Source organism: Parus major, chromosome 2 (genome assembly GCF_001522545.3).
Source record: "Parus major isolate Abel chromosome 2, Parus_major1.1, whole genome shotgun sequence".
Lineage (NCBI taxonomy): Eukaryota > Metazoa > Chordata > Aves > Passeriformes > Paridae > Parus > Parus major.
Window position 1 is genome coordinate 7,311,012 of NC_031769.1, and position 25,265 is coordinate 7,336,276.

Genomic DNA, 25,265 nt, shown 5'->3' on the forward strand with positions numbered 1-25,265 from the left:
TATGCTGGCATGGGAACAAGTGGCTGAGGTGAGGATGGGAATGGACAATTCTAAATTCAAAGCCTTAGGGAACCTCAGTGGGGATTTCATCATCATATAAACACAGAATCCAACTCAGGAAGGGACCCACAAGGATCATCAAAGTCAACCCCTGTCCCTGAACAGGACCACCCCAAGCATCATTTGGAAGTTTCTTATGGGCCACCTAATGACTGTAGCCTATTGCTGCTGCACTCCAGAGTAGAATGGTATCATATTCATTATCATTCAAAAATAAAATATGGTTTTCAGCAGTTCACCCAGATGTAATTTTTCTTTTAAATCCCACCAAGTGCTATAATATACTTCTATATAAATTTTTGCTACTTGGTTCTCGATGTCCAGGTCTTGGGGGTTTGGGTTTTCTGAACCATCTGAGCTGTCCTTGGCTGGGTTCTGTGTCAACAGCAAGGGGCAGAAAGCCAATATCTGTCAGTTGTGTGCTCTGGGGGTCTGAACACAGCAGGGTCTGTCTAGGTCAAGCAGGGTGGGCAATCCCCAAGAGGCTCTATCCTTGTGCAGCCACACAGGCCAGGTATCCTGGCCAAGATACCCAAAATACCTGTCCAGCAGAACCAAGGATGGATCAGAAACACAGAGAGAATGTTCCAGCACAGCTGAATGTCCTGCAATGTGTGCAGGGCCTGCAGGAGCCAGCCCCAGCCATGTGCCTGCAGGTTCCCACCCAGCGGGATGCTGAAGGGGCACGGCAGCGTGCTGGGGCCTGGGAGGCATTCCCAGGGCTTGCTCACATCCCAGGGCACTGGGTGAGTGTTATCTGTTGTGACCAGAATGGTTTCCCACACAAGGATGATTACCACAACCTCAGCTTCTCGCGTACGCGGTAGCGGGAAGCTGTAATTAGCGCTTCCAGGCAAACCGTGACCTTTTGGAACTTTTCCTGAGGCTTACGAAGCCTAAATTAGTTTCTGCTGTTTGAAAGCATGCACAGACCTAATCTCTGGGCCCTATTTATATTATAATTACTATATAATTCACATTTGCATTCACTTGACTCCTTTTCTTACTTAACAGCCGAGGTTGGCTCTCGCTAGTCGAGTCCTTTGTGCGCAGTTCATGGGTCACAAATCCCGTGGGTGAAGGCAGGGTGGGGGATGTTCATTCTCGCTCCCTCATGTGCTGTACAACTGCCAAACAGCAGGCTGGCATGAAAACCCCCTTCTGCACAAACAGAAGGTACCACCAGAGCTTTTCCTGCAGGAAAACAGAGGATGATATTCTTGGCTTAGAAGTTGGGTGAGAACTTCTTTTCCATCTCCTGTTAAGAGCACAGTTGTGACTATAGGTTGAGATTAATTAAAATGATGGCTTTAGTTATTTCTATAGTCTGAGATTAATTAAAATGGTGACTTTTGTGGATACTCCACAACATTTTTTCTTCCTTTAAGCAGATCTCTCATTTATATTATAAACTATTTCACTCTATTCTTATACATCTTTAATGTGTTATAAACTCCCCATAAATACTCAGTGGCATAAAAACAGGTGAAAAAAAATTAAAATACTAATATGCATGAATATTTAACAATAAAATTAATAGAAAATATCTGTAGTTTTCAGTGCCTGAAAAAATATTGAGGAATTAAAGTGAAACTCCTCTCCCCTTTGAAATGGCCCCATTCTGCAAAGCACTATGTGTTCTTTGCTTTTACATGTTCTGATCCTGTTTGCATTTTGATTCTTGCTTGTAAATAAGAGCTGCCTGGAATTGCCCAGAGGAAGGTGATCTATCATCTGCTTCCAGCCAAGGTTCTTGTCGCTTGGTCATTCCGTACATATAAAATTTTATCTGAGCTCCACTCGCAGGATATAAATGACCGTGACAACAGGCTTCCTCTGATGCTTCAAATAATGAAGCTTCACAAATCAGGCAGAAGCCTCCTGCATGTCGAGACCAGGGTGCATGTGCATTATTTCCAGCTATATGAGCAACCTTGGATGAACTCATTATTCTGCAGTGGGTAGTACAGATGTTACCATCCCGCAAGATTTAAAGCTTCCTCTGAGGAAAACTGCTTCTTTCACCTTGTTTGCCAGCTGGACCAGCTGTAAGGTTTATTGCTGGCTTTTGTTTTCTGTTTGCATGGTACTTGTTAAGCCCTTTATTAATGCAGTCAGTACATTAAAGGTATATTAAAACCTGAGAGCTCATAAGAAAACAGCTTAATAACCAAATAATGTGAAGCAATGGTATTTATGTGGTGGTGGTATTGTTTAAGTTAACATCCAGCACCAGTTATTGCTTAATTAGCTAGGAAATCATTGTTTTGATGCAAGAGAATTTTACTTATGGAAAAGAATGAATTAAGATCATCTAAATAAATTTATACTAGGATTTTAATGAAATAAACAGAAAATATGGAATGGGCATTTTTTTCAGTCTGTTAATGAGGTGTAAATAGCACTGAGAGCATTTTCCTTCATGCTGCAGTTCGAAGGAATTATCCTTTTTCCTTGAATATCATAGAATCATGGAATGGTTTGGATTGGAAGGGACCAGCATATACTAATCCAATAAGAAACTTACACTTTAAAAATAGGGACAAATGTTAACTTTTGGATTCATCTCTTTCCAGAGTTTGCAGAAAGCCTGGTTTAAAACTGAATTGAAAGAGGTTAACTTAAGGTATTCAAATAGAACAGAACCTAGAAAAAAGAGTGAGTTGTGCATGCTCAGATTCCATAGATTGGAGCAGCATTCAAGAACAAAACACCCATGGCCTTTGGGAAGTCAGTTAGCCCCTTGTGAACTGGAGTTTTTCCCTCCTACCTCCTCTGGTACTTCCAACTCCAGGGGTGCACTATCAGGTTCATAAACTCTGCAAGCAAATTCTCCTCCTCTACCTCCTTTTCACAGCGGATTTTATCGCTACAGTGGTTAATTACCTTCTCTGTGCCCTGGAGTTGGTACATTTCCCACTTTCTTCTTTGGATCCACACACATGCATTACTGCATTATGCTTTTAAAAACCTTAGCCAAAGCCTCATGAACGGGAGGAAATGTTCAGCCCACTCAATGTGACACCTCATTGGCTGATATTAATTAAGAAGCTGAAGAGGCAGATTAGTGAAAGAATTGTGAGTGAAGGTTAAGTACCAGCAAAACGAACAGGAAGTTGATTATGATGAAGAGGAATAAGAGGCTAATTGGAGATCAGCAGCAGGGTTCATTAGGAGCTGGTGTGGGGAATGACCTTACCCAGATTGTTCCCTGGCAGCCTGGGAACCCAAAGCTGTGTGAAGCTGGTGGAATTTGTTAAGACACAAAGCTGATAAGCATCATCAGAAGGCAGAGATAAATACTAGAGAAGCTGGATGTCTTGCGGGTCTGGACTGGGAGAAATTAATAGTACAAAGAGCAAAATTAGGCACATGGTGACTCAGGGCAAGAATTTGTCTTGTATGTTACAAATGGCTCAGCAGAGCAGAAGGGTGCCTGGGCACACAGCTCTGACCACTGGATGTCTGCAAACTGCCTACCTACTGTGGGGTCGTGGAAAAGGTGAATGCTCTCTTAGGATGGATCAGGCAAGGAATTTTGCACAGAATGGGCAAGTAGCAGTTTCACTATAAAAACTAATCAGGACATCCTCAACAGCAGGGGTAGAGTTCTGGCTGTTTCTCTTAAGGAAGGAGGAACTGAACGTAAAACACTCTTGCATCAAAGAACAAGATGAAAAGAAACTTTGTCCTACAAAAAGGAGTTAAAATAATCTAATTTATCTGACTGGATGAGAGCTTTTGGGGAAACATGACTACTCTGACTAAAATGGAAATACTCATGCTTAGTAGAAAACAGATTTTTGGAACAACCCCAAAAAGGCGTAAATTGGAGTGACAGCTGGTACAGCTTCAAGTTGGAAGCCTGCTCCTACCAGAAGAGCAAGACACCAGAAGGAATTACATCAGCAAGCTCAATTATATTTAGAGGGTGTTTGTCAATACTTTTCTAGCACACAATTTCCTGAAGCAGCAAGGGAGGATCTGCTCAGACCCAAAGGTCCTGTGTCCCTCAGTGGCTGTGGGGCAGACAGAGGGATGAGCTGGTCAGTGCCAGCCCAGCTTCCCACGCTGCTGTTTGCAGGCACCTCTCAAAATCCCATGGAATGGACTGAGGGCCTGACCACGCTAATTCATTCCAGCAACCCTTTGAAGAACCCATCAGGCTTGTTCTGTGTAGTGAAATTAAGACCAAATCTCTTGTTCATTTTCCCTCTAGTCACTGCTAACTGACGCCGCCTCAGAGCAAGCAGATTTATTTCTGCTCCACATAAAGTAAGCATGAAATTTATTACCAGTATCACACAGGGCAGAGACAAGCAGCACCATCAGAGTGGTTGCCCGAGAACAAGCCAGGATCGATTATTTTACAAGACAAGTTACATTTGAGGAAGTAAAGATCTGATTAAAAAATTAAATGCCTTGGGGAGGGTGAATAGCAGCATAAATCTGTTTGATGTTTATGTCAACAAGGTTGCCAAAGCAAACAGCACGAACATCTGTCCATAGCGTCGGCTGGAAAATACTGCAAATGGGGAAACATTTTAATTGTGAGCAGTGCTCCACGGAACTCCCCATGTCTTTATTTATTAGGCTGATAATATCACCCCAACACATGAACTTTATGCAGCACATATAAATAATTCATGGATTAGCAAATAAAGAGATCTGGAATCTGTACACAGAGATGGCTGTTGCCAATTATCTCACTTGTGCAGAGCCAGACCCTTTCAGCTCCCATCGCTTGCAGCTGCTCTTTTAAATCATTCATCAGTGCTTAAGAGATATGCTGGTGGCACTGGCAGATAGTATTTGAATTTTCATTGTTTACACATTGTGAATTTAGCTTCTGGTCTGAAATTATCTGCAACATTGAAGCCTTTGAGAATATAGATGAGAAGAATGAGGCAATTCCTCTTTTCATTCTTTTTTAACTCTTCTATAATTTTGATTAGCTTTTCTTCAATTTTACTTCATATTCTTTTTATAATCATTACTTTCATTTTAAAGGTGTATTAACTGATATAATTCCCTATGCTGTTTAGATCATGAAGACATCAAGAATACTCTGGAATATAAAAAGTATTACAAAACAGATGTCTGGAAAATATTTTCTTCATGGTTGTAAAACAATTTTCCATTTTTATTTTAGAAATCTATACCTCATCACCTAAATATCTATATTTGCTTCTTTCAGTTCATGTTTAAGCAAAACCCTCTTGGAAATAAGAATAAAAGTTGCTTAAACATTGATGAAAAACTGTGGCCAGTGGTTTTTCTTATCAAATTATTGTGGCACTGAGTTTTTGTGCCCTTTCAGATCATGAAGGGTAGCACTTCCCGGATGATAAATTTGCCCGTTGTCATTATAGCAATATAGCTCAATTTACTTGCATGGATAATTGCAGTAATGGTTTTAAAGTCAAAGGCCTTATGATAAACCCAGACTTTCAGATGTATTAATTGAAAATCTAATTCATGTAACTAGAGTCTTGTGCAGCATTATTAACCATGCAGCCCTCTGTGATGTACAGAGTGTGTACAAAGAAGTTCTGTCAATAGTTTTTCTCCTTTCTCTTAAGCTATAAATAAAGAAACAACATTCAAACTTGTGTCAGGATTGTGGAGCTGGCTGGTGCAATGCTGGGGGCAGGAGTGGGGAGTGGAGTCTGCAGTGGCATTCAGGTACATCCTGACACAGCGGTGCAGAGAGGGATAACGGGGGCCTGTATCCTGCCACCTCTGAAAACTTTGGTGGAGGTGGCAGGGAACATCAGTGCCAGGTCCCACACCTTGGAGAGTGTCACAGCCCTGCTTGTACCGACCCCTCTGGGGCAAGAAATCCAACAGAATCCTCTTCACCATCTCATGCAGAGTGTGGCTGCCCGTGATTTTGGGAACAGGCGTGAGGTTCTAAGGTATGAGCTGGGTCTCTCTTACCTTTGCAAATCAGTGAAAAGCAGCTCAGTATCTGCTTTGCTTTCTTAAAGTGGAGCACTTTGAGTTTTATCCTTCAAGCATCCCAATGCTCCCGTGCTCTCAGGACCTCTGTGAGCAAGAGGAAGAGCATTCACAAGGTTTCTGAGGAGGGCAGGTAGGCACAGGGCAAGCATCAGTGCAGATTAAAGAACAGAAGCAGCAGAATGTGCCAGGGCACAGGAGCCCCCATCAAAGCCCGTTTGGATGAGCTCTGGAGGAAGGAGACACGGAGCAGGGATGTCCTCACCCTGCTTCTGTCAGCTCCCAGCAGCTCATTGAACAAATTAGGTTTCCCTCTCAGATCTGCACATGACAGTGGATGGCATTTAGCAGATGGCATGTGTAATGGGACTGTCACACCAACACAGGTTTAAAAATAAAGCTGGGGAGGCAGTTAATGAATATACAATTCTCCTTTCAAGGAATTCTTTCTGTTCCTGTCAGGCATTAGGCACTCAGCTTGTGAGTGTTGGAAGACTTCTGATGTGTGTGCACTGAAAGACATAGTCTAGCATGTAACTGGGTTGTATTACTTTAAAAACTGGCATTGAAATAAGCAATTTATGTAATTCCTAAAAAAATTACTTTTTCTTCTTGATGACTTTCAGCCTGCTTGCAAATGAAATGCATTCTTTAACTGAAGTGTTATCATTGAGAATATTTAATATTAAGAGTAATCCTTCTCACAGAGATGATTCTACTCTATAGTTTTCTGTCTTTACTATTTTTCCTTGATTGTTAAAAATAAAAATTAGGCAAGTCAAAAATTTACTTTTTCAAGGATACCTATTATTTATTTATTTTTTTATTTCATATTACCTCAAACTGAATATCTTTATATAGGACTTTGCTTGAAAGCATTGATTTGGGGAGATGACACAGTAGCAGTAGCAGTAGGTAGTAGTAAGAGACTAACACAATATATAATACATGTAATTTTCTAAATTACATTTCTACATTTCTAAATTACACAGTAGAATTTCCATTTATTTATTAGTTTTTCACAGCTTTTTCAATGCCAACAGAAAAAAAAAAGAAAAATAAATAAGAAAATAAAAGGATTATATGCATTGTATTTCTCTCTTTATCCCTTTCTTTTTGTTGGTATTTTGGTGTTAATTAAAGTACTGCTCTAGCTCCAACTGAAGCCATTTGGGAGGATTCCTTTTATTTTCAGTGATGATTTTATCATGCCCATGTTTATTAGGTTTGCTGCTTTTCCAGCAGTTTGGCTTCAGGGACTGCAGGAGAAAAGCAGGGCAGATTTAGAAACAAATATGGTCAGCATATCAATGTATATCAGTAGGAGAAGGGTAAATTCAGCTAAATCCTGGTGAGTAAACCTGTTTTCCTTAGTGCATTATAATCCACCTTCCTGCATTCTAAAAAATGGTGCTAGCAAAAGAATTGGATTGTCAGGAGAGGAGATTCTCAATTACAAGGAAATAAAATCAGGCTACCATATTAGTCAGCTTAATTGAAAATAAAATCTTTTTCTGCCTTTTCTCTCTCTGTATAGGCAAGGTCTGGATGAAACACTCTTGACTGCCTGCAATGGGATGTGGGTTCTTGGCAGCACAGGAAAACCACTGACACAATTACAGCACCTTAAAGTTTTTCTTGCTCTCAAGAGCTCATTTCATGTACTGAACCAGGATGATTGGCTCACAGGAACCTGCTTTTGTTGCCATTTGTGTGCACACTCCCAGCTCCAGCATTTCAGGGGAATTTCTCAGCCAGACAGACACAAATTGCCATTGCACAAGTGATGGTCCCACAAGATTTTCTTGTAGGTTGAAGGGCTTAAGAAGGCAACCTAAAAGGGCTGAAATCTCAGTGAATATCAGTCTCTTAAAGCTGTCTACTTTAGAAGCTTTATGAACATTGGGTGTTTTGACATTCAGTGTTCAGTTTTGGGCCCCTCACAACAAGAAAGACATTGAGGTGCTGGAACCTGTCTGGGGAAGGGCAAGAGAGCTGGGGAAGGGTCTGGAGCACAAGTCCTGTGAGGAGCAGCTGGGGGAGCTGGGGGTGTTTAGCCTTGAGAAGAAACTCAGGGAGATCTTATCACTTTCTACAACCTCCTGAAAGGAGGGTGCAGCCCAGTGGGGTTGATCTCTTCTCCCAAGGAATAAGGGATAGGGCAAGAGGAAATGGCCTCAAGTTTCACCAGGGGAGGTTTAGATTGGATATTCAGAAAAATTTCTTCTACAAGAGGTTTCCCAAGCACTGGAACAGGCTGTCCAGGGAAGTGGTGGAGCCACCACCCCTGGAGGTATTTAAAAGCCAAGTAAATGGGGCACTGAGGGACATGGTTTATGGAGGGCTTGGCAGTGCTGGATTAATGGTTGGACTCGATCATCTTAGAGGTGTTTTCCAGCCTAGATGATTCCATAGGTCTCTGGTTCTGGGATCTACCCACACACACAGCGTGGGACCCTCCTGGCTCTGCTCTTGGGGTCTTTCCTGGGCACACAGATTTCCCCAGCTGCTCACACTCACTGCTGTTGTGCCACACTACATTATGGGGAAAGGGAAGTGAGATAACCACTGTCTCTGAAGTGAAAAATTCACCATTTCATCACTGCAGGGCTACTTCCACCTTCCTGAGCAATACTGTCAGGCTCAAGGAAAAATCTACAAACAGGTATTGGAGCAACATGTGAGTGGCTGTTCTGGTCAGCCCACCTTGGCCCAGTGTCCTGGCTCCAAGAGCAGTCACCAGATAACAACTGTAAAACAGGGAGAAGGAGGTTGACAACCAAAATATGAACTTGATCTCATGTACCATCCCATTTTTCTGTCAGCCACTTGATGGCTTTGTGAACTAGAAGATGAACCCAGATCACTGTGCTAAAGCACCCTACAGCATCCTGTGGTAAAAACCGTGGCATCCTGAATGCTGCAGCATCCTGTGGCAGTGGATTGTGGGGTTCACTCATGTATACTGCATAGTAATGATAATCCTCTTTGTGCAGCACTGATTTCAATACCCAAATGTTGCATTTTAAGACAGAATATGTGGCCTTTTTTAGTGTGAGAGCCAAGCTGGTGTTTAATTCATTAAGAAAAAATAATATGCAAAACAGCAATATTTATCCATAGCATACAAAATGTAAATGCTTTGTGCTGTGATGTTTGGGTGTCATTAGAATAATTTTAAAGGCAAGTGATTTAATTGTGTTTGTGCTAATTATAATGTTTACAAATTAGGGAAAGATGCATTTAGTGGTCTGTTGGGAGAGAGCTTTGAAACCTCACATGTCTTTGAGCCTACAGTACCGTCATTTAGTCATAAACTCTTTCTAACACCAGGGTGATTTGCTTTTTAGATTATTCTTGCATGAAAAGCAAGTCTCAAGAGCCTTCAGCTCCATGGAATTCAAAACCAGGTTCATGTGTGTCTGTGTGTGCTCTGACAGAAATCTAACCAAGTTCCTTTCTTCTCCTTTTCAAGGTCCCCGTGTCCCGATGGTGACTGTTCACAACACAACGGATGCACAGAGTAAGAACGAGCTTGAGCTTTGCAGCTCTTCAGAGAAAAGCAGCCAGGCAGGACAGTGAGATGTCTCTTTGCTAAACTTACACTCCTGGGGACTCCAGACTCTGCCTAAATACAAGATTTCTGCAAGGCAAAGGGACTTGCAGAGCTGTTGTACTGCCATCACAACAGCTGCTTTTTGGGGTGAAAACACACTGGTTGGGGAATGTTTGTTATCCTCTTTCTCAAAAAAAATGCATAGTTAAAATCTCTCCCTTTTTGTTAGTCTTCCACTGATTTTGTTTTGCATCCCATAGAAAAGAAATAAGATAGTAAGATAAATATAAGAACTATTCAGCCTAATCTGTGGTTTTAATAAAATTATTCTGGTATGAATTATCAGAGATAATGCAGAGTGAGCCCCACAAGTGGTGCCTCTGCCTGTTTCCCTGATCTGTCCATGGAGATTGTAGCACTTATTGTATGGTAAAGCTTTGTCATGCTAATGGTTTGCATATACATCAGTGCAAAGCTGGAATTACTCCAAAAACAGGTTTCTTCCCTCAAAATATTTGGCACTCTATAGCCATTACCAGACTGGCAATGTAGAGTCCAAAAAGCCATGGAGTTTCTGGGGTTTCACTCTGACAGAGTGTGGCACCAAGTCTCACATGAAATCAAAATTTATCTGCTCCCATCATTTTGATGGGAAAACATCATCTTTCATTTTAACAAAGAATTTAGCCCAGCCTTAACTGCACTTAGGGACTTCAGGTGCTGATGTGACCCAAGTATTAAGCAACACCTTTATTCTATTTCTATCTGCTTTATACACGGTCAGTACCAGTTTATTAAGTATCAGTTTTACTTATCTGGATTTACAGAAATTCACTGCTCTTATCTCAAAAGAAAAGAAAAAAGAGAGTGAACAAACCAAGAAATTTGGCACTCATACTAAAGATTTACTGTGAAATGCTGACCTGCTTCATTTCCCACTGAAGGCAGGGAGTGTCACAGGAAAGACTCTTTACACAAGGGAGTGTCAGCTCCTTCTTCTTTCCATCAGGGCCTGAGGCTGGCAGTGCCCTCAGCCAGGAGAGTTTCTTCACCCTGACCTGCAGCTCCAAAGTCACTTTCTTTCTCCTCCACTTTAAATAAAACACATTAATTTTACCCAGACTTGGAGGTGTCTGACTGGCCATACCAGCATGGGATTGTGCTCTCATGGATGGTGTTACACCCTCCTGTACAGTTCTACAAAATACATAGAGGTCAGTAAAAAGACAGACAATATAAAACAGAAACAGTAAATGAAGGGCTTTACAAACTAACACAAAACACACCAGGACTAGTTTTACTTTGACAGATGCATGTGGGTAGCATCTACTACACAGAGAACTCAATCTACCCATTGATGTGCAGAACACATCCTCTACTGAAATTCATGATCTTCAGCATACAATTACTATTTCCCTTGGTTCTTTTCCTTTTTCCCCCCTCATTCTTTTGCTTTTGAATAAAGGGCAACTGACAGTTGCATGTGACTGAATTTACTTATTTAATATGAGCCCATTACTCTATAAAAGGGAGTTTGCCTCTGTATTCTGCAATAATCTGATAATAGCAAGTTGCACTGAATATTAGAGAATGCTTACATTTAATTAAGCAATGACCATTTGTACCCCACAGACTCGAGCTCCCTGTGGTCCTAAAGCAAAAAGGAAAGTCCTTTAGGAGATATGCCAATCTTTTTTATTTCCTTCACAGTCTTCCTGGCTTTCTGTGAATGCAATTATATGAACAAATAAAACGGCTTGACTAAATTCCCCTACGTGGCAAGACCCTTTCTGCTGATAAAGCTACTTGTGTGTGCCATAATTAAATGAGAATCTTAATATTTAACTAAACTTAATAGGCTGTTGCTTTGCCACTTTTGTGGGGGTTGTGGCTTTGATAAAGAGCCAGGCGTTGCAGAAGCAGGGTGAATAGTCACTGAACCAATATACTACTGATGAAAGATCTCTGAAATATATTAACTGGAAGGGCAAGTTTTTGTCTGCCTGTCCAGCAGAGATGGGCAGTGAGAGCAGGATAATCAGCTACCAGAAGTGTTATTTGAGGAGCTGGGGTTACATATCTATTTATCAGTGTGTCTCAAATGGGGTTACAGTCAGTGACACACACACTGTGGTGTGAAATCTCACACCCTCCTTGGGCTCAGTGGCAGAGATAATGCCCTGGATCCCCCTGGGTCACACCCAGACTGATCCAGGGGAATGAGCACTGCAACAGACTCCCTAGCTCAGGATTCACTCACCCCAGCCCTTGAACACCCCCTCCATGGGGCTCAGGATCTTTGCCCAGGCATGGAGACATTTCCCACCATGTAAGACACACAGCCTGAAGTGTCTCCTAAAGAAAGGCCCTTTCCCTACCAGCTGGGAAGGACTTATTCTTTCTGGTGCTGGAGGTGGCTGCTTTTTCTAGAAGAGGCTCAGCAGGTAAAGCACACGGCCAGGATGAGGGGATAAAGGTTAAATCCCAGGAAGGAGGAAGGAATTCTCTATTTCTGACCCAGAGAGTCCTTGGCTAAGACACATAAGCAAAATGAAAAATTTTTGAAACACTCCAAAAGTCAAGATTGCTCCGAAACCTGATGTTGCAGGTTTGCATGAACTTTTTTCACTCTCCTCTCCCCATGGCTTTCCTTGCCATGGATTTTTTCTTGCACAGCAGTACCACTTTGGCTGAAGCCCTCCATAGTCTCCTCCCCTTGCTATTTATTATGTATAACTTGGACACAGACTTGAGGACCTCTTCATCTGAGATCTGCCTTTGCATGGTGGGTGGATGTCTGTCTGGGACCCATGGTAATGTCACCTTCCCACCTCCTGCAAATCTACTGAATGTCACTCCTTTCAGGAATATAGCTTTTTGCCAATGCAGATCTTGGAAGGGGTTTCAAAGATTTAACTGAATTAGACATCTGTGAGGACTAGAAGGAAATCTGTTTGTAAGGAAACTTGTTTTATATATATCAAAGTGACTATAAAATGTTAAAATGCATTTTCACAAACCGTGCCAAAAGTTTTTGTGATCTTGTCCTTCTTTCAGAAATTTTTGAGCTGGAGGTAAATGAAAATGTGCAGCTGGCTGTAAATGACAGGCAAATGCCTAAGGTAGAATACATGGAAATCAAGATAGATGATTACAGTAAGTAGCACCTTTCTTCTCACTTATTTTTCTCTTTCACTGCTATAGCTGTGAAATGATACAGCCATCCTGGGTAGACTGGCAGGAGGAAAAATGACTTTGACTCTCAATAAACTCACACAGTTTGCAAAGCACTCTCCTGGAATGTGCTACATAAGGAGGTTATTACAGAGGCAGAATTTGATGAGAATTCAGCTGAAGAAAGGCAAAATGATAGGGTTGAATTTTTTTTCCTCTTAAAATTTTCTTTGTGAAGAAAAAGCCACTCTAGGAAATGACACGGTGGGGTGCCCCCTTGTTGGAAGCGTTTGCCCTGGGTGGGTGTGTGTGTCATTTGAAATGGGTTTGGAGTGGGATAATGTGTGTGCTTGCTGGCTACAGCTGTGGCTGCCTCTCAGTGCACAATCTGAGCTGCAGTGAATGAAGATGACTCTCACATGACTCTGCCCATTGGAGTCACTCAGGATCCTTCAGAAAAAGCCACATTATTTGGGAGGGTTTTTAAAAAAGGGGCTTTATGAGAAAAGACAAAGGAGATTTCACCTGGAGTAAAGAAAGCAGACACTTGGAGCAGTTTGCACCTGCAGCTGGTGTGTTATTTCTACCACTTGTGTAATCATTCCCCACATATATATATTCCAAAGAGAGAAAGAAAAGCCTGGTGGCAAACAGCCAAAATGTAAGCCTGTCTCTGTAGTTGTACCTGAAACAATCTAAAAAAATATCTCCTCTGGCTGTAAGCAGACACCTTCCCCATATGGGGAAAACCCACATACTCAGATATGCACGGAGGCTCCCCAAAATCCCAGCCTGCATGTATGGTGGCAACTCTAGGAAAAACCCCAAAGACTCTGTGTTCAAGATGGCTCATAATGTTTCCCAAGGCAGAAAGGAGTGTATTTCTCAGGCCATAGGCAGCAAAGTGAAAGCAGCCAGCTGTGCTGGGGGGCAGGTTACTGATTTCAGCCATTTCAGATGTTATAAAATGTGAAGCAAAGGCTGAGAGAGGGTTGCTATTTGAAAAGGATAACAATGGCCCTAAAATGTTCTGTTTGCCACATGGGCATAAGGAACATAAACCAGTGCATAAAATAACAGGAACAGACGTGCACTCCCAGGTTTTATGGACAGGAAAGGATGGATAAAGAGCCCATATTTCCTCCCATGAGCCAGCTCATGTAAGACTGGCAGTTGATCGGGGATAACTCAGCTTGATACTAAATTTTTTAAATGCAGGCCTCATTGCAATTCTGCTCATTTAACCATAAATATACTTGTGTGTAATAAACACAAACTGGCCACAGCCACATGGCCATTCTGCTGTGCCATCCTTGTGTTTCCAAAGCTTTGGGCTGAGCAGCCTTGGGAACACTGCATATAGTAATATTTAAAGTCAAGCAGTGGCCTTTTTTGCTGTCCCTGGGCCATTGATCCAATTTGCAGCTATTAGCATTCAGATGGAATAACTAATTAGGCAGAGTGTCAGGTAACGATTGCAAAGCAAACCACTTAAACCATGCCGCTAATCTGTGTATTAATCTCCTGAAAATGCTCCTAATACCGATTTAATTGCTGGGCCTTTGCTAATCTAGACTGTAGTTAATATTTCAAAAATAAACGTGCTGTCGTTGATGCAGAGAGGGTTTGTATGGAAGCAGTTTTGGCTATGGATACAAAGCCACAGAAATGACATTCAGTTAAAATAAGCTTTAGTGATCACATTCCTCCTTTACATTGGTTCTGTACCAGTGTAACAGCTTGGGCTTCAGCACCTTTGCCTCTCGTCTACAAAATTTAACCCTTTGGAAGTGAGGATTGAAATACTTGTTTCTCCCTCTCTCTTCACACCATTATAGCAAAATAATTCTGTTTCCCTCCCCCAACCACCATACTTAATTGGGTTTTAAATTACTATTTTCATTGCCAATTTTCCTCCTTCTCTGCTGCCCTGAAATATTGATTTCTGTCTGCGTCACTCACCCAGATGCCAAAAAAGGAAAATTATAGCTATTGACAGATGTTAATTGAATGCTGTAAGAGTGATGCATGACTGAGCAGCTTGCACTGTACTCCCCATTTACATTTCTTGTCACCTCAGTTATCACAATATGGGTCTTTGGCAACATCTGTGTTTCTAAGGTAATATTTGCCACAGCCTCTGAAGAAATGCCATTCTGCTCCTACTCATCTGTGGCTAAAACACCAGAAAAATCTATTGGAATCATGTCAGCATTCCCATATTGAAGATGTGTTATTATTTGTTCTTTTTTTACTTAGGATTGCCAATGCAGATCTTGAAGCCAGCAACCTTTGCGGACACCGCGCACTACCCCTTGCTTTTGGTTGTGTAAGTTCTCGCTTGTCCTTTCTTTCTGTTCACATTATCAGGGCAGCTTGGAAACCTTGGCCATGATCAGAAACTTTAAAGATGTGTTTTGTACAAGGAATGCCAGAGTCCAGCACATTGGTCCCTACCCTGTCTCACTTGACAGCTGGGAGAGGCCAGACACACATCCCTTCTTTCCCATGTTTGAGCCAAGGTTTTCAGCTCCCAGGAGGGCACCCAGTTGAAATCCTGCAGAGTAAATTGTGAATGTTGTGAAGGTGTTTCATGTACACTCAGTCATTTGTGGGGCAGAAACAGGAGGAGGAGGAATACAAGATATATTTTGACTTTCTGTCCCAGTGCTTAGGCAACCCACTTAGTGATTAACAGGTAATTTTAGAGTGGAATTCAGTCAGCCTTACTAGAGCTTAAATTTTAGGTGTCCTCATGCAGAAATCATTCCCTTGTAAGTGCTGGTGCTCACTGAAGTGACAGTAAAAAGAGAGCTGGAATCCTTTGAATACCTTCACAAAGTTAGCATTTATATTAGATGGGTAGGTTTTCCTCCTGGCGGGCAGAGCAGACGCGTATTTCTTTATGCAACATTTAGTAACAATAATACACATTACTGGGGGTTTTTTTGGCAATTTGGAAAGAAGTTGCAGGAGGGAATTCACTGACCTTGGAAGAACCTGTTTGGTCCTGGCTGCATCCCAGTGCATCACTTGCTGCCTGCCAGGGAAAGCCCCATGAGAGGAAAGCCTCATGCAGGAGGGATGAATGCCTGGTGGATGCCTGTGCCACCCTGCACAACTCTCCATGAAGGACAAAGCCACTGCAGCGAGGGTGTCGTTACATCACAAAATTACTGCAGAGAAAATGTGCTTCATTATCAAAGTGCTCGAGGAAGATTGGTTCTCATCAAGTGCAGGGCATTTGATTAGGCTGCCTCTGGAGCTGGGTGGGCCGGGGTCTCGCTTGGATGAATGCAAATAACTGGAGTCACATGTGCATTAGAGTCCTGCAGTGAAGTGCCTGGTGTCTCTGAGAACCCCAAAAATGACAAAAAGGTGGATAAAAATGCCAGTGGCTCTACAGTAATCCCAGCCCTAAATTATTGCTTAAAGTCATCATCATCACTGTCCATTGTTTTTTCTGAGCTGCCTGGCTGAAGTATGGTCTGTGTTTCTCAAGACAGTTCCCCTGTACAGGATCAGACCCTAAACAGAAGGGTGAAGAGGAGGTCTTGCCCACCCCTTTCCCCTTCTCACCAATTTTGGGCCAACTTTTTATAACCTTAGAAATCATTTCTGTCAGTACTTGTGTGAAGCAGTGATGACAGAACCACTTCAGCAGAAAATAAAAAAGACCTTCGGGGAACATAGAAAATAGATATACATTAGAGCAGACATAAAAAAGGGAAAACTCGACAGATAGCTGTGTCACTGCCCTGGTTACTCACAGGAGGAAGCCTGACCAGTTAGAGATGTGCTTGCTGGTGTGGTTCAAACCTCAGCTTTAGAGCCTCCTGTGCACAGAGGGAGGCAGAAACCAACCTGCAGATTCCACCCAGCCTCAAAACCCATCCCACACTATCAGCCCCCTGCATGCCATCCTTGCAGAGACTGCTGTCCCCTTCCACAAACCTGCCTTCCCTTACCCTGCACGATGGGTGCCTGACCCTGCAGGACTGCCCTATCCCATGGTAATCCCCCAGCTCTGGGTGCTGTTGCCTTTCCTTGATGCCCATTTCTGTTCCAGAGATGGGACACCCGGCAGCCAGATCGTCACGGAGAGGTTTGAGGTGACGTGGGAGAGCGTCATGGTCAGCTCCCACAACGCCATCGTGCTCAAGTTCGACGGCCGCGGCAGCGGCTTCCAGGGCGCCAAGCTCCTGCACGAGGTCAAGAGGAGGCTGGGCCTTTTGGAGGAGAAGGATCAGCTGGAAGCTGTCCGGTGAATGGCGCTGTTACTGGAGAAATTAATTCATTGTGATAATTAACCCAAGACTCATTAGTCCTGGTAGCTTTAATGGTGTGTAGGGTAGAGTGAGAGGATGGGAGGGAGGGACAATGTGGTTGTACAATTGCAACTGCATGTGAGAGGGAGCTCATGTCAACCAGAGCAGAGGGAGAAAAACAAGCCTTAAACAGAGCTAAATTAGAGCACACTTATCTGTATCACATGTTCAAAGCCTATTTATTTTTAGCTCTGTACAGTCGTACAGCTACAAACAAGTAAGCTTGAATATCTGTTCCTACATTAATCTTTTGCTTGCCTGGCAGTTGGAAAAAATCCTTTTAAAAAACTTTTTAAACAGAATAACCAGGGCAAAACCCTGAATGTCAAGTCCTGTCATATTGTTAGATTTATTCTACACATAATCATGTTAAAACCACTATCAGAGTATTGCAATAGCTGTGCAATAGCTTATTATGGCTTCCAGAGGTAGTGCAGGTTATTTGTTGCCATTGCTTGGTCAAATCCAGAACTTGAGGTTGCAAGATTAAATCAGACAGACCCCTGTGAAAGCAGCTTGGACCAGCTTGATTTAGATGGTCTGCATCAAGGGGAAAGGGCTTTAAACTGAAAGAGGGGAGGTTTCTATTGGATACTGGGAAGAAAGTCTTAACTGTGAAGGTGTGAGAACTGGCACTGGTTGCCCAGAGAAGCTGTGGATGCCTCATTCCTGGAAGTGTCCACAGACAGGTTGAATGGGGCTTGGAGCCACCTGGTCTAGTGGAAGGTGTCCTTGCCCGTGGCAGAGAAGTTAGAACTGGATGATCTTTAAAATCCCTTTCAACTCAAACCATTCCATGATTTTTTTCTGGGGCCAGTTTAATTTAAAGCTGATTAAAATCACCGTTTTTGCCCTTGAAGGGAAAAATATTTTTAACCCATTGCTTTCTCTTTTTCATGTTCTAGGACCATGCTGCAGGAGCATTTCATTGATAAAACGAGGGTCGGTGTCTTTGGGAAGGTAATGCTTTGCCATTGCTCCTCTGTGCTGTCCCAGCTGGCTGATATGGCTAAACAGCTGAGTTAAACCCTGACTTACTGAATATGTCAGTGGTGACTTTTTTATTATTATTTCATTTTGGGATAGACTGCACCTTGCTCAGTGATGTTAAAGGTGGAGGCTTTCATTCCACCAATGTATTCATCAATGACTTCTTTTAAATTAACTTCCAAGTGCAAAAAGTGACTGTTGCTCAGAAAACATCATCAGATTGTTCATTATTTTTTTCCCATTGCAAACGTTCATTTCATTTTCACCTTGTCTCCTTAAAGCCTGTGGGAATGTGGGTAAATTTAACTCATGTACAACAACCCTGTGGATTTCTGAGGCTGATTTGCCATGTGTGCCTGCCTGGGAAACAGCCACAGTAAAGTACACACAGTTTGAGATGAGAGTGGGACTGTGAGTAGAAAATTGTTTACTGTGGGAGACAGGGGCTTGGAGTGGGCGAAGAGAGCAGCACGGAGAGCAGCATCTCTGCAGGGAATTGTTAACAGGCTGGCAGCAGACGCTGAATTGTGATGCTCATTTTGAGGAGAGAAAATCTGGGGTAAGCGTTTTGGAGAGGTAGCATATCTGGTTAGAGCTGTAGCCATGAAGTGAGATGAAAAATGCCAGCTCTTGGGTACACAACCCTCCTGCCTTCAGGAGTGTGCCAGCCACATGACCAGGGAGAGGTCCCTTGTTCTCTGGTTTTCCAGGGCAAGGTGTTAAAGGCTCTGTATTTTTGCAGCATTTGCTGCAAGGTCTCAGCTGCCCTGTTTCTGTACCCAAAAGTAGCAGTGCCTCCCAGCTGGAACACTGACACCCTGTCTCATTTCTGCTACAGGATTATGGTGGTTACCTGAGCACTTACATGCTTCCAGCTGGTGAAGACAACCAGGTGTTCACCTGTGGAGCTGCTCTTTCCCCAGTGACAGACTTCAGACTGTATGGTAAATCCCATTCCTCAGCCCACTCCTGCTGACCACAAATGATGTTTCTTCCCTATCCTTTCCCACTTGCCATCTTTCTTTCCCAAGATCCTGCTTGGTTTATATTCTGTGTCTTTTTAGGAGTAGCCATAGACCCTTTTTCCCCACTAAAGCAATTTTAGTGGCACCAGTGGGACCAGCCATGGTAGTCAGAGTTACCAAAACACTTTATTACTCCTTTTAAATAAAGGAGAATTGTCTTTAAACCCCTCCAGCCTTTATCACCAACCACCCCCACTGCCTTGAACGTGCTTCCCTCCTGCCTGAAGCACCCATCCATGCAAGCTGTGATCCAGTCTGCCTGGCCCATCCTGCCCCTGACCACAGCACTACCCTGCATGTGATGCTCCTTTCTCTCAGGGATAGCAGTTCCCTTTGCATTTTGCACCACTGAAAATCAGGGGGCTGGCAGGGAAGTCTGTGGTGTTGAGCCAGATTTCAGGAGTTATCCCTGAGACCAAAGGGAACTTGCTGCTGATGGAGAAGGCCCTGTGTGACAGGAGAAAGGTGCACTATGTGATAGAGCTCTTCTATCTCAGTTGCATTAAAAAATAAAAAAAATAAAAAAAGGTTTTCCTGTGACTCATTGAGACACCAGAAGTACATGGTGACAATGACAAACATATCCTTAGTGCATTTTCAAAAACCTTTAGAAATGCATCCTCTATAAATAATGCCATGTTAGAAAATAAGGAGTTTTTTAGCTTTTGCAATATTTGACTCAGAAGCACCAGTGTATTCATGACTGAAAGTGATATTTTAATTTTTTTCTCTTCAAGCTTCAGCCTTTTCTGAAAGATACTTGGGCTTGCACGGGGTTGATAACAGAGCATACGAGGTAACTGCATGGACACTGCATTTCCCTGATAAAATGTGAACTGGGTCTTAACTCTCCCTCCACGTGCTCTCCTTTGGGGCTGAAGCAAGGTTATGCAAGAGGCACTGAAGGTGTCCTTCAGCCTGCTTACTGCTTTTCTTGTCTTAATAGCAATCATGGATAAAGTTTTTATTGATTAGCCCTTGTGTCTGCCTCTCTAAACTGGGTAAATACAGTTTTAGAGATTGAAAGAGCTGAGTGACTCAGATGTGCCCAAGAGGACACGGTGTCATGACCTCCTTGAAAGTTCTTGCCAATGATCTTGCCACTTTGATTCTCTCTGAGATAAACAAATTCAAGTGAAACTCAGCTTGACTTTCTCAAACTTTGTGATATTTCAGGTAGGCAAAGCTCTGTGCCAGAACTGAGCAGGACATGGAAAAGGAAACACAGCACCAGTTAATAAAGATATGGTTAAATACACCTTATGGGATCAGTTGGATCCTGTGCTGAAATTATTTGGAGGCAAAATCTGATAAAGAATAGAAACACAAAGAAAATTTGTTACAGAGAAAATCTAGTTCTAAGCCTTGTCTCCAGCCAGAAGACATGAAGGCAGCAAAAGTCTGGCACTGTTGTCACAGAGAAAGCAGATACCACCCTGTGCCCTCACAAGGGAACATTTATCCTGGCTACCTAAACTCTGAGTTCATTGTCTCTCAGATTTTGCACTCATAATCTCTACCTTAGTGCAAACGCCTTTTGTTCTTCTAGAAATTGCTTGTATTTATATTTCATTGTGCATCTGAAAGACAGCTGGGTGCAAAGTTGTTCTCAGCAGTGGACACTTGAATTTCACATCAGATCATCCCCCAAGCTGTCAAAACTCATTGAGGTTGGCTTTCAAAACATACCAAAATCCCTCCAGATCCATGAAATGTGCTTAGGCACAGACACCTGGGCACACTTTTCATTGGTGCTTTTTACTCACTTTGGTATTTTCCATGTGTTCTACAGTTCAGGCTTTTATTGAACATTATCAGAAGAGGGTCTCTGACATGTTCCTGCTGCTGACACTGCCCTGCCAGCACAGGGTGGGGGTCTATTTTACCTCTAGATTTATATAAGTAGCCAGGAGAATATGCTGTGCTGGTGTCTGCTTGTTCTCCTGGTGATAAAGTATTAAGTGGAAATAAGCACTTCTATTGCCTCCATATAAATTGCTAATTTCTAGCAAGTTTTTTAATCTTATTGCAACCTTTACCTTCACAGATCAGCAAATTATCACACAGAGTCTCATTACTAAAGGAGCAGACATTTTTGATCATTCATGCTACTGCTGATGGTAAGTTAGCCCATCATTTTAGTTCATTATATGTTTGTGGTAGCTTTGATTTTTGTTAATTAAATTTGTCTCTTTAATGATTGCAATCTGTTTTTACAGAAAAAATCCATTTTCAGCATACTACGGACCTTATCACACACCTAATTAGGGCAAAGGCTAATTACAGCTTACAGGTACAGTATATGTTTCTTTTTCATCTATTTAAACAGTTATTTCCCTATTTGAACTCAAACTGATATTATGAAACAAGGCTTGAAAAACCAGTTGCAAACTCAGCCTGGCAGCTGAAGTAGCACCAGCATATAACATGTTTGTATTAGTCCCATGTCTCTGTGACATCAGTGTTTTGGTCTGGACAGTTGTAGGACCATTATTGAATTATAGTAAATTAGGTTTTGAGAGACATATCCCTAAGAAATTTATGCCTGTTGACTTTCTTTGGGAACAACACAACAAATTCAGGACGAATTTCAGTCCTAAATTAAATCAACCAGAAAAGTTACGAAGATATATGTCACTGAAATCTGACAACCCACTTTGAATGGCACAGCTCCACTTTCCACCAAATTATATCTCTGATATTTTGTTGAATGGTCCATGTGCAAGCCGTTAAATCTTTCAAAATGAACCCACCCTAGAATCCCTGCCTTGACAACCCATTATGATCCTCTTGCATTTCTTCAAGTTACCTGCTCCATTAAAATGAAAAGTTGGGTTGAAACTATTTCATTTCTGGCTTCACAGAGGTTTTTGGGGTTTTTTCAGTTTAATTACTTCTCCAGCAATGTTTATTAATTTTTTTCACTTAATGGCATTTTTGCTTTAAAGCCCTTATTTTAGTCAGTATAACCTAATGCCATTTCTCTCCAAAACTGCTCGTTTTTTGGTCTTCACAAGGAAAGTGTGGGCTGGTTCTTCTTAGACTGAACCTGTTCAGAAGGGAATTGAATGGAAAATCCTCCACCACAAAAAAAGTTCCTTGTGAAGGAAGATGCAAGTCTGCACTCGGAGAACTGTGGTGCCCAAATTACCCTGGGCCTCAGGAGCATCCATGGGAAGCCCAATGATGCTGAGGAGACACAGTGGGTTTGCAGCTCAAGCTGCAGGTGTGGGTGGTCAGTCCTGAAACTTTAAGCTCTAAAAAGTGTGTATTTACCTGTTTTTTTTTTTCAGATTTACCCTGATCAAAGCCATTACTTCAGCAATGCAGCATTTGAGCAGCACTTGTACCAGTCCATTGTCAACTTCTTTGTGGAGTGTTTCCAGGTTCCAGACAAACTCCCGCTAGCCCCGCTGAAAGAGGAGGAGGAGGATGATTAACCCTACTTGTCCGTGCTAAGCACAAGGCAGATCTCTCTGACAATATGCAACTGGATCATTTTCCTGAAGAAAGAGATGTTGTTAGCATGTATTTGAAAAAAAAAACAAAAACAACAAAAACTGAAAGCAGCTCCTCTGCTTTACTTGACAGCAACTCCTTCCTAAATGGAAGAACATTAAGCATGGTGAACTCAGCAGAAACTGCTGTCTGAAATAAATCCATCACAACCAACATCTTCTTTTTCTTTGGTTTTTTTTGGTTTTGTTTTTTTTTTTAGGGGGGTGGTTCTTTTTCTCTTTTTTCTTTTTTTTTGTTTTTGTTTTTGTTTGCCACAAAATGACTTATAGAGTGAAAATGGTAAGACGTTGAACTTGAAGGAACACCCCAAGAAACCACTTTGAGGACTGGAGGATTTAATGTCTCTCTGCAGCCAAGCAGTCAAGCAGTAGCAGTGAAATCCATCATCCACATTAAGGTTACTATAGTTAGCATCACACTGTGTCAGAAAAGAAAAATCTAATACATGGAGAAGATTATAGCACAATTATTTTAAAGGATACAGATTCATACTCTTGCCTGCTCTTTTCCATCTTCAGGAGGTTTGTCATTGCTACAGGATACACAAATCCAATTGTGCGAAATATCACCATAGTTACACCGATCTTTACCTTCCTGTAATTATTCTGTTAATTCTGTATGGCTTTTACTTCTGTTGTTCATTGGGTCTCATGCTTACCTTATTAGCTTCTCAGCTTGTTCTGGATGGGGAAAAACCATAAAACAAATTAACCAACTCACTTTAGACCTCAGGGGTCTAATGAGGCAATGGGACTTGAGCTACCCAGATATTAAAAAATCTATTGGAATAAAGCAAAGAAAAACTCATTCTTCCGTTCCCAAAATAGCTTTGCCAGCAAGATTGAGTATTTTCTTTGGCAGCCTTGAAAAATATGCACATAAATAAGCTAAATCAAGCTTACATTGAGATATTTTTTATTGCGATGTAGAAAAATATGCGACAGTCATGATTATTCTTTCTCTTTCTTTAGTGTTGGAACAAATAGTTGGCAACCTGCTAGGGAACAGCTAGGTGAGGCTGTGGTACAGGAATTTGTACCAGGGACCTCACAGATCATCTTATAAAGCCATTTAAACAGAGACAATGTGCAGAGATTTATTGCACGTGCTGTCTGTGGCTTAGTTTTATTCCAGGTCATTGATTAGCATACTCCAAACACATTTAATTGTCTCTTCTGTTCACACTAGTTTTGACAACCATAAAAAAGAAAAAAAACCCACAAAAATAAAAAAAAAGAGGATTTTTTGCTTTAAAAGGTCTAACTGTTCATTTTAGCAGTGGAAAGCAACTTTTAAAACTTCTTGTGAAAACATTCAGCTCTCAGAAAGAAATCCAACCTCCATCTACTTCCACATACTGCATCATAAGAGTTTTGACAGTGTCGCTCCTTGTAAAATATTCTGACCAAATGTACAGCCAGTATTAATACTGTATATTTCATTTTGTTGTATATAAAGGAATGTAAGTCAGCTCTTTGTCAGATCCCCAATCCAATATTAGTCTTGTGTTCAACATGCATGCGGTAACACTTCTTTGCTGATCAGGACTCCTTAGAAGCACTAGCTTGGAAATATAACAATTAATGTAATTTCTTTTCTTGTTTTAACAGCTTGAATGTCAATGCCGGTTCCTACTTTTTACGTAGTACTGTGGGTAAACTCACATCCTGACAGCAATGATGATGTTTCCATTGTGTTCTTTAGTGTGTCTTTTTTCTTACCTTTATTTTAAGCTTTGAATGTTGGTTGTACTTTGACCACCATGAAAAAAATATATTGATAAACCACAGAAATTACCTAGTTTGGTTGGGATTATCTCCTTTAATTTACAGTGCATCGACATTGTGTGAACAAGAACTACGGTGTAAATCTGCTTTATCTGGCAAAATGCCAAATAGACCATGAGAATGCTGCGTGTCCAGATTTTGCTACGCTGAACAGGCTCGAGAGCCTGAAATGAACTTGAACTGAGAAATGTAAAAATCTGCTCTGTCCACAATCTTTTGTAGAAAGAACTTTAGGATGTGGCATGGTAGTGTTTGTTCATTCATGGAATAAAACATTATTTTACCACCCTGGTTGCTACTGCTGTTGTTTTTTTAAGTTATTAAATAATCAAGTAGCTGAAAGTGCTGTTTCTGGTTGAATTGAGCCCAAACTGGCAAGTGCTGACTTGCTGCACATCATCAGTGCCAGGGTGGTGTCCCATCAGCCAACACCCACTAGACCAAACCAGATTTAGAGGAGGAGAAATTTAATATTTCACAGTAAAACCAAGAAATGATTGAGGACACTTACTCCAATCTTTGTTTCCAGCAGATCAGGAAACAAGAAAATGGAGCACTGGGACAAGGAAGGACAGATTGCAACAGTACAAAATAGCTTTGCTGTTATTTTGTTTAATTATCTAAATGCAACCAGTATTTTTTTATTGTCCAAACAAATCAAGCTTACATTCTCAGCTCACTGGCATATCTGGATGCCATAATGTTCAACTGTGGCATCCCAAAGAGGAAGAGAACTAATGAGCAGTGCCCTACTAATTCAGATGGAAACCACAGAGGGAAAAATGAAGCATTGCTGGTAGCTAATTAACAAAGCCAGGCAGCCAGCCATGTTTGTAATTGTCTATGGGTTCAGGCAGAGAGCTCA

The 25,265-nt window shown here is 41.8% G+C and overlaps 1 protein-coding gene across 4 annotated transcripts in view; it reads left to right on the forward strand.

Moving 5' to 3' along the window:
* The window catches only part of DPP6 (dipeptidyl peptidase like 6), a 539,231-nt gene extending 514,543 nt beyond the window's left edge, over positions 1 to 24,688 (forward strand). For all 4 annotated transcript variants that reach the window (XM_015619741.2, XM_015619742.1, XM_015619739.2 and 1 more), the window contains exons 17-26: positions 9,497 to 9,544; positions 12,635 to 12,733; positions 15,011 to 15,080; positions 16,821 to 17,015; positions 17,985 to 18,039; positions 18,908 to 19,013; positions 19,832 to 19,890; positions 21,142 to 21,214; positions 21,314 to 21,387; positions 22,388 to 24,688. In XM_015619741.2, the coding sequence (XP_015475227.1) occupies positions 9,497 to 9,544; positions 12,635 to 12,733; positions 15,011 to 15,080; positions 16,821 to 17,015; positions 17,985 to 18,039; positions 18,908 to 19,013; positions 19,832 to 19,890; positions 21,142 to 21,214; positions 21,314 to 21,387; positions 22,388 to 22,534 (926 nt within the window). In that variant the 3' untranslated portion in view covers positions 22,535 to 24,688. The remainder of the gene's footprint in view (positions 1 to 9,496; positions 9,545 to 12,634; positions 12,734 to 15,010; positions 15,081 to 16,820; positions 17,016 to 17,984; positions 18,040 to 18,907; positions 19,014 to 19,831; positions 19,891 to 21,141; positions 21,215 to 21,313; positions 21,388 to 22,387) is intronic.
* Positions 24,689 to 25,265: the final 577 nt, after the last annotated feature.